The 17,999-nt window shown below is 42.4% G+C and overlaps 1 protein-coding gene and 1 long non-coding RNA gene across 3 annotated transcripts in view; one reads left to right on the top strand and one right to left on the bottom strand.

The window, feature by feature from the left end:
* Positions 1-17,999, bottom strand: part of OXR1 (oxidation resistance 1) — a 507,670-nt gene that overhangs the window by 96,659 nt on the left and 393,012 nt on the right. The window contains exon 1 of one of the 2 annotated variants that reach the window (XM_066379349.1): positions 368-689. The exons of the other annotated variant lie outside the window; for it this stretch is intronic. Coding sequence (XP_066235446.1) covers positions 368-566 — 199 coding nt within the window. The 5' untranslated portion in view covers positions 567-689. Of the gene's footprint in view, positions 1-367; positions 690-17,999 lie in introns of those variants that run through there. 2 annotated transcript variants of the gene reach the window in all.
* Positions 1,018-14,646, top strand: LOC136401309 (uncharacterized). Its single transcript, XR_010750496.1, has 3 exons — positions 1,018-1,395; positions 1,979-2,080; positions 14,501-14,646. It is a non-coding gene; the product is annotated as an uncharacterized lncRNA (long non-coding RNA).

Here is a 17,999-nt window from a genome sequence, read left to right as displayed (position 1 = left end):
AACCTGAGATGAAAAAGACGGGCGTCACAACTGGTCTGATATCCACCTCCCAGTGGGGAGGATCAAACCCTTGAAACACTTGGCGGGGTAAAGAAAGTGGACTCGAGGTGAAGCGAGCAGAAGAGCAGAACAGAAGAGCAGAGCAGACGAGCAGAGCAGGAAGAGCGACGCGGGCGGCAGAAAGTTTCCAGTCCCCAGCGGGACGTCCTCCCCGCCCCGCCCCACCGCGGCCGCACGCGACCCCTGCCCGCCCAGCGCTCGTCCGCCGCCCGGCCGGGCCACGCACCCACCCGGCGCCCAGACCGCCGCCTGACCCCAGCCTCAGCCCGGATCCGCCACGCGGGACGCGAAGGGAAGCTGGGCTCACCGGGTCCTTCCGGGTCGGACAGCGCCGGGGGCCGGTGGGGCGGCGACCCGCCCCCGGGGTCCCCCGGGGCCGGCTCCCTCAGGTAGTCTTCGAAGCGCACCTGCCGGGCTTCGCCGCCACCCGCGAAGCCCCAGAGGCGGTTGGCCGTGCCCCGTAGAAGGCGCCCGCTCTTCCCGGTGAACGTGGTCAGGTAGTCCATGCTGCCTCCGGGTAGGAGCCGAGGGGGCCGAGGGTTCCCGCAGCAGCAGCCGTTTGGAGCGCGCCCGGGCCGCCAACCCGACACAGGGGGCGGTGGCCCCGCAGCCTGGATGCCAGGCGGGGAGGGGGAGAGGGCGTTCCTAGCGTGGTCCCGGGGCGAACTATCAGGAAACAACGCGCCGGGGGAGCAGAGGCCGAACAAAAGTTTTGAAAACTTTTTCCATGCATTCAAACGCCACGACAGGTAAAACTTAGGTTTGGAAGTACGTATATTCTACCTAGAACACATGCACGGTTTGGAAGCTGGAGACTTTGGAGGAAGTCGGAGTGGTCCTCTGTGCTCCCCCCCCCCCGCCTGCTACAATGGAGCAGCCCGATCCTCCGTACCCGCCCCGCCCCGCCTGGCCTGACCCCACCGGACTTTCAGGACTGCTGGCGAAGTGGGTGGAGGCCGGGCCTTGGAGCCGCAGGGCTAAGCTGAGAATGAAAATAGCCCAGGGGAGGTTCTGCTGGAGCTATGGAGACTTTGGGGACCTAGAAGAGGAGTGTCAAAAAGTTTCTCTTTGGTGTGTGTGTGTGGCGCACAATCCACATGAAACTTTTTGCAGCCTGTAATTTGAGGGGCAGGGTGGAGAGGAGAAAAATGGGAAGGTTAGTTTTAAGGTAAAACTGCAGTCCTAGTTAAATTAAAACCATAAAATGCTTCTTAGGAAGCCTTATGCGACCATCTTCGTAGAGCAAAGCCTTGAGAGCCACGTTTCAGGTTCGTTGTGGTATTGTGAACTGTTGCTGGAGTTTGAAATTCCGGGAATCTGGTTCTGTAACGCAAGGTAACTCAAGACTTGAGTGTTCAACCTGATCCTCCTTTAGGAAGAAACTGCGATGACTTTCGACAGACATTTACTACCCGATTTTGTTTCACGTGAGATCTAGTTATTCCCTTCCGTTCACGTCTGTTTATAGCTCTTTCATGGTTTCCTGCCGAACCATGAAAAAGACTTCCCCTTACCCCTTTTTGTCTTGAGCTTTTCCCTACCATAACTGTTTTCAGCTTACATTCTTACAAAGTTTGACAAACTTCGCCATTCTAATTAAAGTCAGCATCACCTTTATGCCTAGTTAAAACTATAAAATGCTTGAGCTGTACTCCAGAATGTAATTCACAAAGTTTGTGAGAAAGGACTCAGGAATAAGCATATCTATGTGTTGAGAGACGCTGTTTGGGACAGCACTGCTCCTGACTTCCCTCTGTACGTCTTTTGAACCCATTTGGTATAATGATAAGTGGCTCCTGGTTTTTCTGAGTTCTGAGGTTTCCATTTGATAAGGAAGCATTACCATGTTCAGCACTGCTTCTACGATCTCAGGGAGGCTCAATAGGCGCTTTTTTCTTTTTCTTTTTTTTTTTTACAGAGTGTAAAGACAGTGGCCAAGGCCACCATCACAGCAGCCTGACCCATGCAGGTTCGCATTGGATTTGGACAGATGGTAATGAAACAACGGAGCCAAAAGCTGGTGGGCCATCATCTTTAATCCTAGCTTGCACCCGGCGGACAAGTAAAAACACACACTGGGCTCCAAAACCCACTCATTCAGTGCTCACAAAGCTACTGACTTTATCCGAGTTTCCTAGAATCAAAGGTTTCTAGCTTACCAGCCTTATTCACCTCTGTTTCCCATCTCCTTCTCTCTGCACAAACTGGCTTCTCTTGCAGCACTCTGCCATCTTGGCTGCCTCTCCTTCCTCCACGTGCCCTTACTCTGCTCTCTAATGCTAATCTCAGGAACCAAGAGAGAGCAAGCTCCTGGTCTGCCCCACTTTATAGTGCAGAAATCAAAACCTTTAATCCAATATACAAAATAGGGAAGTTCTAATACAGTGGTCCCCAACCCCCGGGCCACGGACCAGTAGCGGTCCGTGGGCCATTTGGTACTGGTCCGCAGAGAAATAAATAACTTACATTATTTCTGTTTTATTTATATTTAAGTCTGAACTATGTTTTATTTTTAAAAAATGACCAGATTCCCTCTGTTACATCCATCTAAGACTCACTCTTGACGCTTGTCTTGTTCACGTGATACATTTATCTGTCCCACCCTAAAGGCCAGTCCATGAAAATATTTTCTGACATTAAACTGGTCCGTGGCCCAAAAAAGGTTGGGGACCACTGCTCTAATACAAAGTCACTTATCTGAGGCATGATGGGATTGCACCACCCCACATCAAAAAGGGTGGGAAAGGCTTAGTCCTAAAACCAAGCCCCAGGTTACAAGGATCCTGCCTGCCCACAGCCCGCCCCCAACACACATTAATATAATTACACCCATTCCAAGCATAAGGGCAACTAGTATCATCACCTGGGAGACGGACTTCCATCTGGGCAGTGCCATCTTTAACAAAGTGAGCATAATATATTTTATCTGCCCAACATAGAGAGAGTCAGAGAGAGAGACAGAGGCAGGAACGAAGAGAGATGAGAAGCATCAATCATCAGTTTTTCATTGCGACACTTTAGTTGTTCATTGATTGCTTTCTCATGTGTGCATTGACCATGGGCCTTCAGCAGACCGAGTGACCCCTTGCTCAAGCCAGCAACCTTGGGTCCAAGCTGGTGAGCTTTGCTCAAACCAGATGAGCCTGCGCTCAAACGGGCGACCTTGGGGTCTCGAACCTGGGTCTTCTGCATCCCAGTTTGACGCTCTATCCACTGTGCCACTGCCCGGTCAGGCTCAATAGGCTTTCAATACCAAATTTCAATGACTTAAAGCCTGATTAACTAATTAACATTTTTCTCTAACATGTTTTACATCTTGAAATTTGTCATTTAGTTTGTGATAATAATATTCAAAAGTGTTTGAGTATTTTATACTTGATTAAATTGACACATTTATGTATTTCCAACCTTAGCAGGAACCTGTTCAAATACAGTTTTTTAGACAGTTAATCTTTTTCTTTTTTCCACTTCTACTTCATGGAAATCTAGAGCTGCTGGAGAAAAAATGTATAACCTTGATTATTCGGTGCTTTACTATTTTTTTTTTTTTTCATTTTTTTCCGAAGCTGGAAACGGGGAGGCAGTCAGACAGACTCCCACATGCGCCCGACCGGGATCCACCCGGCATGCCCACCAGGGGGCCATGCTTTGCCCCTGGGGCGTCGCTCTGCTGCGTCCAGAGCCATTCTAGAGCCTGAGGCAGAGGACACAGAGCCATCCCAGCGCCTGAGGCAGAGGCCACAGAGCCATCCCCAGTGCCCAGGCCATCTTTGCTCCAATGGAGCCTCGCTGCGGGAGGGGAAGAGAGAGACAGAGAGGAAGGAGGGGGAAGGGGTGGAGAAGCAGATGGGTGCCTCTCCTGTGTGCCCTGGCCGGGAATTGAACCCGGGACTCCTGCACACCAGGCTGACGCTCTACCGCTGAGCCAACCAGCCAGGGCCTCAGTGCTTTACTATTGATTTAAACTCAGCTAATTTGTTAATGGCTTAAAAATCCCTTTACTCAGGTAATCGGTTTCTTTTTTGTTCTTCACATTTGTTGTCTGAACCAACACCATTTTCTCAAATTGCCAAATTTATCACTCAAGCATGTAACTTCATCTACTTTATGACTCAGAAAATCACAGGCCATCACCTATGAACACTCTCATTTTTCTTCCCTTTTCCTCTTCAATCTACAACTTCATCTCCATATTTTGTCTGGAAAGGAAGGAAGTCCTTACTCCTGTAAATGCCTCTCCAAATTAACTCTTGATTTTAATCTGATGTCTGTTGTCTATAATTTGCCAGACTTATTCTTCTATGTTGTATTATTATTCTCTCTACTCTTGTTCCTTCCTCCATATCCTATCTATTCACATCAACCCCTGCCATCCTTAAAAAAAAAAAAAAAAAAAAAAAAAAAAAAAAAATATATATATATATATATATATATATATATATATATATATATATAATGTGTGCTTCCACCAGCAGCAACCCTTTGCCTCATTTAAAAAATACTTTTATTAACTTGATTTAAAAACCATATAATTCACCTGTTAAAATTATATAATTCAATGGCTATTAGTATGTTTACACAGTTCTTCAACCATCACCAAAATCTAATTTTTGAATATATCTATCACCCCAAAAAGAAACCTCTAACCTATTTTCAGTCACTACCCATTCCCACCCTCAGTTGTAAGCAACCACTAATCTATTTTCTGTGTCTATGCATTTGCCTTTATTATTAATTAATTTATTTTTTAGAGAAAGAGAGAAAGAGATGGAGGGACAGACAAGAAAGAAGAGAAATGAAAAGCATCAACTCATAGTTGCAGCACCTTAGTTATTCATTGATTGCTTTCTCACATGTCTTGATGGGGGGGGGGGGGCTCCAGTCAAGCCAGTGACCCCCTTGCTGAAGCCAGCAACCTTTGGGCTCAAGCCAGCAACTAGGGGATCAGGTCTATGATCCCACACTCAAGCTGGTGACCCCACGCTCAAGTTGGTGAGCCCTTGCTCAAGCCGGATGACCTGTTACTCAAGCCAGTGACCTTGGGGTTTCGAACCTGGGTCCTCTGCATCCCAGACCGACACTCTATTCACTGCACACCGCCTGGTCAGGCTGGATTTGCCTTTAATAGACATTTCATATAAATGGAATCATACAATATCTATCTTTAGTGTCTGGCTTCTTTCACTTAGCCTAATGTTTCTGAAGCTTATTGATGTTGTAGAATTGTTGGTCAAATAAGTTTGTAAATATGATGTATATGCTTGCTCGCTTATAGTTTGCATTGGGTGTGGGGGACAGGCTGAAAGCAGGCAGGGTCATTATAGCCTAAGCCAGGGGTCCCCAAACTAAGGCCTGCGGGCCACATGCGGCCCCCCTAAGGCCATTTATCCGGCCCCCACTGCACTTCCGGAAGGGGCACCTCTTTCATTGGTGGTCAGTGACAGGAGCATAGTTCCCATTGAAATACTGGTCAGCTTGTTGATTTAAATTTACTTGTTCTTTATTTTAAATATTATATTTGTTCCCATTTTGTTTTCTTACTTTAAAATAAGATATGTGCAGTGTGCAAAAGGATTTGTTCATAGTTTTTTTATAGTCTGGCCCTCCAATGGTCTGAGGGACAGTGAACTGGCCCCCTGTGTAAAAAGTTTGGGGACCCCTGGCCTAAGCCTTAGTTTTAAGACTAAGCTTTTCCCCATACCCTTGACTGTTGCATGATGTGGGTGGTACACTCTCATGAGGAATCCCATTATGCCTCAGATAAGTGACTTTGTATCAGACTTCCTTGTTTGGATATTGGATTAAAGGTTTTGATTTCTAGACTATAAAATGGGGCAGAGGAGCCTATGCTGGGGGAAAGCAGAGAAAGGCCATGTGGTGAAGAGGAGAAGTAGCCAAGATGATGGAGTGCTGAAGAAGAAGCCAGTTTGTGCAGAGAGAAGGAGATGGGGAACAGATGTGAATAACCTCGTGAGCTAGAAACCCTTGATTCTAGGAAACTCGGATAAGTCAGTGTCTTTGGGAGCCCTGAATGGAAAGGGAAGTGTTTTCCCACTGTGTATTTCTTGCCCTCCAGGTACAAGCTAAAATTAAAAGTAATGGCCCACCAGTTATTGGCTCCGTTGTTTCATTATCATTTGTCCAAGTCAAATGCAACCTGCGCGGGCCAGGCTGCTGTGATGGTGGCCGCGGCTATTGGCTTTACAAGCATGTATTAGTACTTCATTCCTTTTTATTGCTAAATAATATTCCACTTTTTGGATAATATCACATTTTACTCATTTATAAGTTGATGTGCATTTGGATTGTTCCCACTTTTTGGCTAATATAAATAATGTCACTAAGAACATCTATGTACAGCACTTTTTGTAGATACGTGTTTCATCTCCCCTTATATACCTAGAAGAAGAATTGTTGGTGGTTCCTTCTTTTTTTTAAATGACATAGTGTAATCTAAAGTATACAATGTGATGATTTAATACTGGTATATATTACAAAATGATTATCACAATTCAGTTAACACCTGTAACTAATATAATTACCATTTTTTTGTGTATAAACATTTACTGTTCACTCTCTTCACCTCTCTTATACCTTTCAAGTATATAATACATTATTTTTAACTATAGTCACCATGTTATAATTAAATCCACAGAATTTATTGATCTTAAAATTGAAAGTCTATACCATTTGCGCAACATCTCACCATTTCTCCAAACTCCAGCCCCTGGCAACCACTATTCTACTCTCTATTTCTATGTGTTCAACTTTTTTTAGATTCCACACATAAGTGAGATCATATAGTATTTGCCTTTCTTTGTCTGGCTTACTTCACTTAGTAAAGGGGTCGGGAACCTATGGCTCACGAGCCAGATGTGGCTCTTTTGATGGCTGCATCTGGCTTGCAGACAAATCTTTAATAAAAAATAATAATAACGTTAAAAATATAAAACATTCTCGCCTGACCTGTGGTGGCACAGTGGATAAAGTGTTGACCTGGAAATGCTGAGGTCGCCGGTTCGAAACCTGGGCTTGCCTGGTTAAGGCACATATGGGAGTTGATGCTTCCAGCTCCTCCTCCCCTTCTCTCTCTCTGTCTCTCCTCTCTCTCTCTGTCTCTCCCTCTCCTCTCTAAAAAATGAATAAAAAATTTAAAATATATATATAAAACATTCTCATGTATTACAATCCATTCATTTCCTACTGCTCATGTTCATGGTTGCGGGTGGCTGGAGCCAATCACAGCTGTCCTCCGGGACAACACCAAATTTTTATTGGATAATGCTTAACATATACGGGTCGTTGTGAGGTCAGGAAGTAAACTTCCCTCCTTTTAATCAAGTAGTCAGCTAGCTAATTGCAGAAACCCTTTTGACGAAGAAGATGGCTAAAAGAAAAAAGAGGAGTATTGTACTTTTCAGCAGGAATGGACAGAGGAATTCGCCTTTGTGGAGAGAGCAGGTTCTGCAGTGTGTCTAATATGCAATGATAAAATTGCATTGATGAAACGGTCAAATATAAAGCGGCACTACGACACATGCCATACTACATTTGCATCGAAATATCCAGTGGGGGACAGCAGGAAGAAAGCATGTCAAGAGCTACTGTGCAGAGTGCAAGCTAGTCAACAACAACTCTGTGTTTGGACCCAACAAGGTGACTGGAATTCGGCTAGCTTTGTTGGTGCTTTAGCAATTGTGAGAAACAGAAAGCCATTCACAGATGGGGAGTATGTCAAAACATGCTTGATGTTGCCAATGAACTTTTTGATGACTTTTTGGAATAAGAAAAGATATTTAAATGAATAAAAGACATGCCTCTGTCAGCAAGAACTGTTCACGGTTGTACCATCATGATGGCAAATCAAATTGAGGCAACACAAATGAAGGACATAAATGCAGCACCATTCTTTTCTCTCACTTTGGATGAGTCAACAGACGTAAGCCATTTATCTCAGTTCAGCATGATTGTAAGGTATGCTGTAGGTGACACACTATGTGAGGAAAGTCTTGCTGTTTTGCCTATGAAAGAAACAACAAGAGGGGAGGATTTATTCAAGTCTTTCACTGAGTTTGCTAAAGAAGAAAAACCTACCGATGGGTAAACTTATTTCGGTGTGTACTGATGGTGCTCCGTGCATGGTGGGGAAAAACAGAGGATTCATAGCGCTTCCTCGTGAACATGAAAAGAGACCCATCCTAAGTTTTCACCGCATCCTACATTAGGAGGCGCTTTGTGCTCAGACATATGGCGCGCAGCTTGGAGAGGTGATGTCGCTGTTCATTCGGGTGGTATACTTTATTGTTGCCCGAGCTTTAAATGATCGCCACTTTAAAACACTGCTGGATGAAGTTGGGAATAATTATCCTGGTCTGCTTCTGCACAGCAGTGTGCATTGGTTGTCAAGAGGGAAGGTGCTCAGCTGTTTCATGGCTTGTCTGAGCGAAATCCGGACTTTTCTTAAAATGAAAAACATTGAGCATCCTGAGTTAGCTAACACTGAGTGACTCCTGAAGTTCTACTATCTCATGGACATTACTGAACATCTGAACCAGCTCAATGTGAAAATGAAAGGCATTGGAAATATAGTCTTATCCCTTCAACAAGCAGTGTTTGCATTTGAAAACAAGCTGGAACTCTTCATCCCCGACATTGAAACAGGTCATTTACTACACTTTGAAAAACTGGGAGAGTTTAAAGATGCATGCACAGCAAGTGACCCTGCTCAACATCTTGATCTCCAGCAGCTAGCGGGCTTCACATCTAATCTCCTGCAGTCATTCAAAGCGTGCTTTGGAGAATTTCGTGAGCGCACTCGTCTTTTTAAGTCATCACCCATCCACACGAGTGTGCAGTGGACAGCGCCGACCTGAGTTACATCCCTGTGTCACCATCAGAAATTTTGAGCTACAAGCTGCTGACCTGAAGGCCTCAAACACGTGGATGAATAAATTCAAGTAACTGAATGAAGATTTGGAAAGACTTGCACGACAGCAAGCAGAGTTGGCGAGCAAACACAAGTGGGGAGAAATGAAAAAACTTCAACCCACAGACCAACTGATTGTCAAAACTTAGAACGTGCTTCCCGTCACGTACCACACACTGCAGCATGTGAGTATTGCTGTACTAACAACGTTTGGCTCTACATATGCATGTGAGCAGTCTTTCTCATATCTAAAGAATGTTAAGACCAACCTACAATCACGTTTAACAGATGGAAGTCTCAATACCTGCATGAAGCTTAACCTCACCATGTATCAACCAGACTACGAAGCCATCAGCAAAACCATGCAGCACCAGAAGTGCATTAATGGTAAGAAGTACTTTATTCATCATTGGTTAGCAACAGTATAACAACATTATTAAAAAGAATTCAGAGACTTATTGTACTTTAAAAGTGTTGGTCTTACATAAAATACACACATTTACTTGTATTTAGTGTTAAACATATTGTATGGCTCTCACGGAATTACATTTTAAAATATGTGGCGTTCATGGCTCTCTCAGCCAAAAAGGTTCCTGACCCCTGACTTAGCATAATGCCCTCACAGTCTTTTCATGGAGTCTTTAGGATTTTCTCTATATAAGACCATATATCATCTGCCAATAAAGACAATGTTACTTCTTCCAATTTGGATGCATTTTATTTCTGTCTTGCTTAAATGCTCTGGCTAACACTTCTAGTACTATGTTGAATAGGAGTGGTGACAGTGGCAGGCGGTCTCGTCATCTTCCTGATCTTAGAGGAAAAGCTTTTCCACATTTCACCATTCACTGTGATATTTACATGGGCTTGCCATATATATGCCATATGTATGAAAGTGACATAACTTTATTATGTTGAGGTACATTCTTTTTATACCCAATATATTGAAAGTTGTAGTCATGATCCACTCATTGTTGAAAGGGGGGTATTAAATTTCCCTGTTATACTGTATTTCTCCTTTTAGATTTAATATTTTATTAACAATAAAACAATAATACTATTATAATTTATATAATATTAGGATATTTAAGTGCTCCAAAGTTGGGTGCATCTATATTTATGATTTTTATATTTTCTTGATAAATTAACACTTTAATCTTTTTATAATGACTTTTTTTTGTCTCGTTACAATTTTTGACTTAAAGTCTATTTTTTCCGCTATTAGTATAGCTACCCTTGCTCTCTGTCCCTTCATTTTTAGCCCATGTGTATCCATAAAGCTGAAGTGAGTCACATGTGTGCTACATATAGTTGGGTCCTATTTTTTATTCCATTCACTCTATGCCTTTTAATTTGAGAATTTAACCCATTTACATTTGAATAGGTAAAGATTTGATAAAGACTTACTGATGCCACCTTACTCTTTTGGGAGGGGGGGTTATGTAGTTCTTTGATTCCTTCCTTTTTCTTTTTTTTTATTTTAATTTTTTTGTATTTTTCTGAAGTTGGAAATGGGGAGACAGTCAGACAGACTCCTGCATGCGCCTGACCGGGATCCACCCAGCACGCCCACCAGGGGGCAATGCTCTGCCCATCTGGGGCATTGCTCTGTTGCAACCAGAGCCATTCTAGTGCCTGAGGCAGAGGCCATAGAGCCATCCTCAGCGCCCGGGCCAACTTTGCTCTAATGGAGCCTTGGCTGCGGGAGGGGAAGAGAGAGACAGAGAGGAAGGAGAGGGGAGGGGTGGAGAAGCAGATGGATGCTTCTCCTGTGTGCCCTGGACGGGAATCGAACCCAGGACTCCTGCACGCCAGGCCGATGCTCTACTACTGAGCCAACCGGCCAGGGCCCTTCCTTTTTCTTTTTAATTAATGATTTTCTACAGTGGAATGCTTTGCTTACCTTCTTTTTATCTTTTGGGTATCTTTTATAGGTGTTTGCTATATTGTGGTGGTGTGTTACCAAATAAAACATCCTATAACAGTCTTTTCTTAGGCTGATAAGTTAATTTCAATAGCATAAAAGACTCTACTCTTCTACTTCTGCCCATTTTATGTTTTTGATATCAGTTAACCTCTTTTTATATTGTTTATTCATTAAAAAATTATGTAACCATAGTTATTTTTAAACTTTTACCCTTTTACCTTTTTAATAGAGTTAAGCAATTAACACACCACCATATTAAAGTTTTAGAATATTCTGAATTTGACTATCTATCGATACTTACCTTTACCAGTGTGATTTATATTTTTGTATGTTTCTGTGTTACTAATTTGGCGTGCTTTTATTTCAGCCTGAAGAATTCCTTTTAGCATTTTTTTGTAAGGCAGATCTAGTGGTGATGAAATCCCTCAGCTTTTGTTTGGGAAAATCTTTACCTCTTTTTCCTTTCTCAAAGAAAGTTGTCTCATGTGATATCTATTGGCAACTATTTAACGGGATAGAAATGTCAGCACTCAAATGTCTGATGTGATAAGCAGAATCACTGATAGAATCAATAAAGTCTCAGTGTTCCTTTTTCCACTAAAAGTGTTATGCTAGCATTTAAACTTCTTATCTTGTGGAACTCTCGCCTATGCCAAAATTACCACAGAGAGGAAGAGTATATATGTTGTTATTTGGACACAACCATGATCAAAACACTGAAGCATAGAAAAATTTAATATGGCCTTTCAATAGAATGGGAAAGAGCTTAATACTGATTAAAAACAAATTTCCCTTTAGTAGATGCCAACCTTGTGTATAATCATTACAAACCTTACTAAAACCAAGTAACTTTTTCTCAATTTGAAACTGTCTTAAAAATGTTAACTACCACACTTTTCAGAAATAACATATACAGGTAATCAAGCAAGGATCCCGGAGTGCCATCACTAAGAATTATCATAGAAATTTAGTTCACAAGAGCTAACATCAACTTGCCAGAAAATTTTTTCAGGACTATTTTTATATCCTATCAAAGATTATAATTACAGTTATATAATTACAGCCCCCAATACTCTATACCTGGGATGTGTCAGCTTCTGATTTTGGGTCAGCTTTATTTATCTCATTGAAGAAGAGCCAAAAGGTTTTGCAATTTATGTCCAAAGTTCAGAAAACTTAACAGAGCTTTAAAAATCTTTAGGATTGCCTGATCAGGTGGTGGCACAGTGAATAGAGTGTCGGACTGGGATGCGAAAGGACCCAGGTTCGAGACCCCGATGTTGCCAGCTTGAGCGCGGGCTCATCTGGCTTAAGCCAAAAAAAGCTCACCAGCTTGGACCCAAGGTTGCTGGCTCCAGCAAGGGGTTACTCGGTCAGCTGAAGGCCCACGGTCAAGGCACATATGAGAAAGCAATCAATGAACAACTAAGGAGTCGTAACAAAAAACTGATGATTGATGCTTCTCATTTCTCTTCGTTCCTGTCTGTCTGTCCCTATCTATCCCTCTCTCTGACTCTCTCTCTGTCCCTGTAAAAAAATAAATAAATAAAAATTAAAAAAAAATCTTTAGGATTGCCTGACCAGGTGGTGGCAGAGTGGATAGAGTGTTGACCTGGAATGCTGAGGACCCAGGTTCAAAACCTCGAGGTCGCCAGCTTGAGCTCTCCAGCTTGAACACAGGGTTAATGGCTTGACCATGGGATCATAGACATGACCCTATGTCACTGGGTCAATGAACAACCAAGGTGCTGCAACTGCAAGTTTATGCTTCTCATCTCTCACCCTGTCCTGTCTATCTCTGTCTCTCGTGCTCACTAAATAAACATAAATAAATATACGCTCATAAACCCCAAAGAAGAGTGTTATGAAGACAAACATTTACATTCCCTTTCTACTACAGATTTCTGTCTACCACAAGTTTCTTTCCCTTTCTACTGCCTGTACTCTGGGATTGTGGGAGAGTGTGTGTTTCTACAGATGGGACAGGAAGCAGTCTACCCTCTGTCTATCTTTCCAGACTCTTCCTCTCCAACATGGTCCCACTTTTCTCTTAATTTTATATTAGGTCCTTACATGTTGCTACTTCTTATTTGTGTTATTAAACAGAGTTTTGATATATCATATTGTTAATCTACAAAAGCTGATAAGTAAAACATTTGGATGTGTTGTATATAGTAAATGCTTTATTTTAACATCAGTTTTAGGATTAATATTAAATATCTTAAAGATATATAATATTAGTTACATTTTGGAGAGGTTTTAAATTAGAATGTACTAGAAATAATTTCCCTATCTTTGCTCTGTTTTTTTTTTTAAAAATTATATTAGAAAAATGTAAATGCAAAAAAGGAAAGAAAGAACAAAATAGTTTAGGAAAAACCTGAACCTGTTGCTAAAATGCCAGTTTCTAGCTTCAATCTAGAGCTGGTAATTAGGTGTTTTTGTTCGTTTGCCTTTTTTTTTTTTCTGTTGGAGGAAAACTGAATCCTGGGCTCTCTCAATACAAGACAATACTCTGGTTTCTCTTCAGATCGCATAAATCTTTCGCCTTTTACTCAATACAAGACAAAATGGGCCCTGGCCAGTTGGCTCAGTGGTAGAGTGTCGACCTGGTGTGTGGATGTCCCAGGTTCGATTCCTGGTCAGAACATACAGGAGAAGGAACCATCTGTTTCTGCACCCTTCCCCCTCCTCCTTCTCTCTCTGTCTCTCTTCATCTCTCTTCATCTCTCAGCACATCAACCCCAGGTGCTGAGGACAGCTCAGTGGAGCCTCTGCCTCAGGTGCTAAAAATAGCTCAGTTGGAGCATGGGCCCAAGATGGGCAGAGCAGAGGCCTCAAGTGGGGTCACCGGGTGGATCCTGGTTGGGGCGCATGTATGAGTCAGTCTATCTCCCCTCCTCTCAAAAAAAAAAAACCCAAAATGAATCACAGCAATAAAAGAGAGCCTGTGTATAAGGCCACCCATCTCAGAGAAAGTACTGGGCAGCAATGCCAAGTCCCTAGCCATATTCCACTTGTTTCAGCTATGGTATATGAGCAGCAGACTGATACATGTTGAGCATAATATTTGAAAGGAAAATAACCTATTGCTCTTCCCAAAGTATATAGTGGTTCCCTAACTCCCCACCTCCCCATCCCAATCACCAGGTGGGAGAGATGTTAATAATGTCAGGTGAGCCTGACTGGTGGTGGCGCGGTGGATAAAGCATCGACCTGGAACACTGAGGTCGCTGGTTCAAAACCCTGGGCTTGCCTGGTCAAGGCACATACGAGAGTTGATGCTTCCTGCTCCTCCCCTCTTCTCTCTCTCTCTCTCTCTCATCTCTAAAATGAATAAATAAATAAATAAAAATAATTAAAAAAAAAATGTCAGGTGAATCAGCCAGAATCCAGGCAGATGTATGGAGGAGAAACACAATCTGGATTATCAATCTAAATAATCCAGTACTGACCAGATAGGTTTATTTTTCAAAAGAATCATGCACAGGTCATTTTCTCCCAGTGCAGTTCTACTCTTTTAACTACCGGTCTTTCTAGAAGGCAGCAGACATAGCCATTTAACGAGTTCTGTGCTGCCATAACAGGCATGAAGAAAAGTTTGACCCCTTCTAGCAAGCTCTCCAGAGTCGCAGGCCACACCCACCTGCCCATGTTTCACTCCCTTCCCGAGACTCATGGGTGCTGAGCTGGCTCTACAACCCACACTGCTGCAGTAACATGCAAAACATTTACTGAAGTAAGTAAACAAGGACTGGTCTGGTTGGCAGCCACTTTATGCCTACCCTACTGTTCTTCTGGGGAGTCAAGGAAGGAAGGAAGTGGTGGGGAGGGGATGAGGAGAAGATTCTGAAACTATAACGTTGTTAGGCTTTCAGACTGAGCTCGTCTTGCTAACATACTATGATACATAAACGCATGCTTTTATGTTTGCTCATTGAAACCTATGTGTGTGACATGAAATCTCTCTGCTTCTACATAGTTTCTTCCCTCTTTAATACATTGCCAACACTGCAGCCAGTCTTAAATCCAACGATCTAATTGTTGCTTTTCCTCTATTTTATACTTGATCTTAGCCAAAAGGCCAAGAAGTGATGCTTTTCCTCTATTTTAAAAGCACTTCTTGTTCACAGCAGTTGCTTCCTGTTGATAATGAGAATCTGCTGTGAAACATTTTTTAAAATGCACATTTCTTCCATCTATACTTCAGAGATCCTGATTCCAGGGTTGAAGGGTAGGGCTCAAGAACCTGCACATTTTTATTATGAAACATGTTTGAGGGCTCTGGCCAGTTGGCTCAGAGGTAGAGCATTGGCCTGGCGTGTGGAAGTCCTAGGAGAAGTGACCATCTGCCTTCTCCTCCTCTCCCCCTCACTATCTCTCTCTTTCTCTTCCCCTCCTGCAGCTATGGCTTAAATGGTTCAAGTAAGCTTGGCCTCTGGCACTGAGGATGGCTCCATGGCCTCACCTCAGGCACAAAAATGGCTTGGTTGCCAAGCAATGGAGCAGCAGCAATGGGCAGAATACCACCTGGTGGGGGGCTTGCTAGGTGGATCCCAGTCTAGGTGTGCACATGGGAGTCTGTCTCTGCCTTCCTGCCTCTCACTTAATAAAAAAGAAAAAAAAAAAAAAACATGTTTGAGATTGGCTCCATTTTAGTTCTCCTAAGTGCTTTGTATAGTAGTCCATGTGAATCACATATTAACTTCTGAACTATGGTCATGAAACTAGTTTTGGCAAACAGTGAGTAGAACTGACAAGTGTGTTTTATACTCGTATGTAAAGAACAGCCTCTGTATAGAACAAATGTTTTGCATTCCAGATGCCTTTGCCCCTGCCTTTGTTACCACGGATACTACCTGTGCCAGATGGTACAGCTATGAGATGGTGGAGCCATCTTCTAAGGCCTGGATCCCTCAGAAGTTCTGTGGATCAGAGCCCCTCTCCCTAACCTCAATCAGAATTGGACATGTAATATGTGCAAGACATAAACACTTACTACTGCAAGCCATTAAAACTTGGGAGTTCATTTAGCACCACACCATAAACTTAGCCTACCCTGATACAAGGTTTTTTAAATGCTTAATTTACATTTATTTTTATCATGCATGCTAAATTAATATACTGAAGACTACCTGATTTATGTTGTCAAGTTAATGCATTCTGTCTTTTCAAGGCCTCTCATGCCATTTCTATATTCTGATGAGCTTCTTAGATTACAAGACTATTAATTTATTTTTATCATTTAAACTACACTGTGAATACGGATTTTCTTTACATTACACAACCAAAAGCAAACTAGCAAACAAATAACAAAAATACAATGAGTAGAATGGCTGATGCTCTGATGCTAAAAAGAATCCATCAATTATCTATCACTTCCAATAGAAACTCCAGTTTCATTCATATAAGTTCAGTTCTTTCAATAAATGTCTTTATAATTAGAAATATTACAAATTTGAACACATACATGCTCATAAAATGCTATTTTTATGTATTATATATTGGTTTTATGAAAAAGTTAGAAAACATTGAAAAGAATTGCTTTTAGAGTTACAAAAAGTCTCAATTCTCTTTTACATGATGCTCTACACCAGGGGTCCCCAAACTTTTTACATAGGGGGCCAGTTCACTGTCTCTTAGACCGTTGGAGGACCACCACATACAGTGCTCCTCTCACTGACCACCAATGAAAGAAGTGCCCCTTCCAGAAGTGTGGTGGGGGGGCCGGATACATGGCCTCAGGGGGCTGCATGCAGCCCGCGGACCATAGTTTGGGGACGCCTGCTCTACACCATGGGTCAGGAAACATTTTGGCTGAGAGAGCCATGAATGCCACATATTTTAAAATGTAATTCCATGACAGTCATACAACAACCCATGTATGTTACACATTATCCAATAAAAATTTGGTGTTGTTCCGGAGGACAGCTGTGATTGGCTCTAACCACCCACAACCATGAACATGAGCGGTAGGAAATGAGTGGATTGTAATACATGAGAATGTTTTCTATTTTTAACAGTATTATTTTTTTTATTAAAGATTTGTCTGTGAGCCAGATGCAGCCATCAAAAGAGCCACATCTGGCTAGCAAGCCACAGGTTCCCGATCCCTGCTCTACACATATTAAGAGTAACCCTATTGGACCTGAGAGGGACCTTGGTGTTTATGTAGTTGAGCCTCTTACTTTTAGTGCTTTGTTATTCAAGGCCCAGAGAAGTCAGGTGAGTCTCTCAAAGGTCACACACTTGAATCAGAACAGAGACGGAGGAACTGGGGCTATCCTACAAGGAGTGCTGCCACATGGAGTACTCCACCTGAGCAACTGAGTGTGAGTCTCTCAATTCACCCAAACTTTTGTGGAAGTGTCATAATGTCCCATTAAGTGTCATCCAAATGTAAAAGCTGGATCAAACTATTTATTTTTGAGATTTAGCTTTCTTATCTGTAAAATAAGAGCAAATAATGCTTACCTGTTGCTCTATAGGTAATGTATCAGGCCGATTGTTCTTTGGCCTTAAATGAACACATTTAGATATATTGCCTTCAGATGTCAGCCAGTATGGATCAAATCTGTCCTGGTGCCTGTTTTTGTAAATTATGTTTCATTGGAACACAGACATACCACTTCATTTATGTATTGTCCATGGCTGCTTTGGGGCTACAGTAGCAGAAGGGACTAGTGACCGAGGCCTCATGACCCAAACGCCTAAAATATTTACTCCCTTGCTGTTTTCAGAATAATTCTGCTGAACTTTGTTCTAGATTTCTGAGATCATTTTGAAACTACGTGGATTCTTTCATCTGCACTATCATTCAAGATCTCTCTCAGCGAGTCAGCTACAACACGGGCAAGGAGAGTCATACGACACAGCACATGAACTGCACGGTTGACAGTGATTACCACTCACTGGTCACAATTATCTGAAGAAGTATGAATCCACTAAATGATACTATCACCCAATTCTCATTTATCAACAATGTCATGTAGTTGTTAAATGCCTTCCTACTATGCAGGAGAAGATGAAGTAGTCTCCAAGTGATCAGTGTTTTTCCCCCTCCAAGTGGTTTCAAGCCTTTGTTGT

The sequence above is a fragment of the Saccopteryx leptura genome, chromosome 3, assembly GCF_036850995.1.
Source record: "Saccopteryx leptura isolate mSacLep1 chromosome 3, mSacLep1_pri_phased_curated, whole genome shotgun sequence".
Classification (NCBI taxonomy): Eukaryota; Metazoa; Chordata; class Mammalia; order Chiroptera; family Emballonuridae; genus Saccopteryx; species Saccopteryx leptura.
The sequence above is the reverse complement of the archived record's forward strand: the minus strand, read 5'-3'. Positions and strand labels throughout refer to the sequence as shown.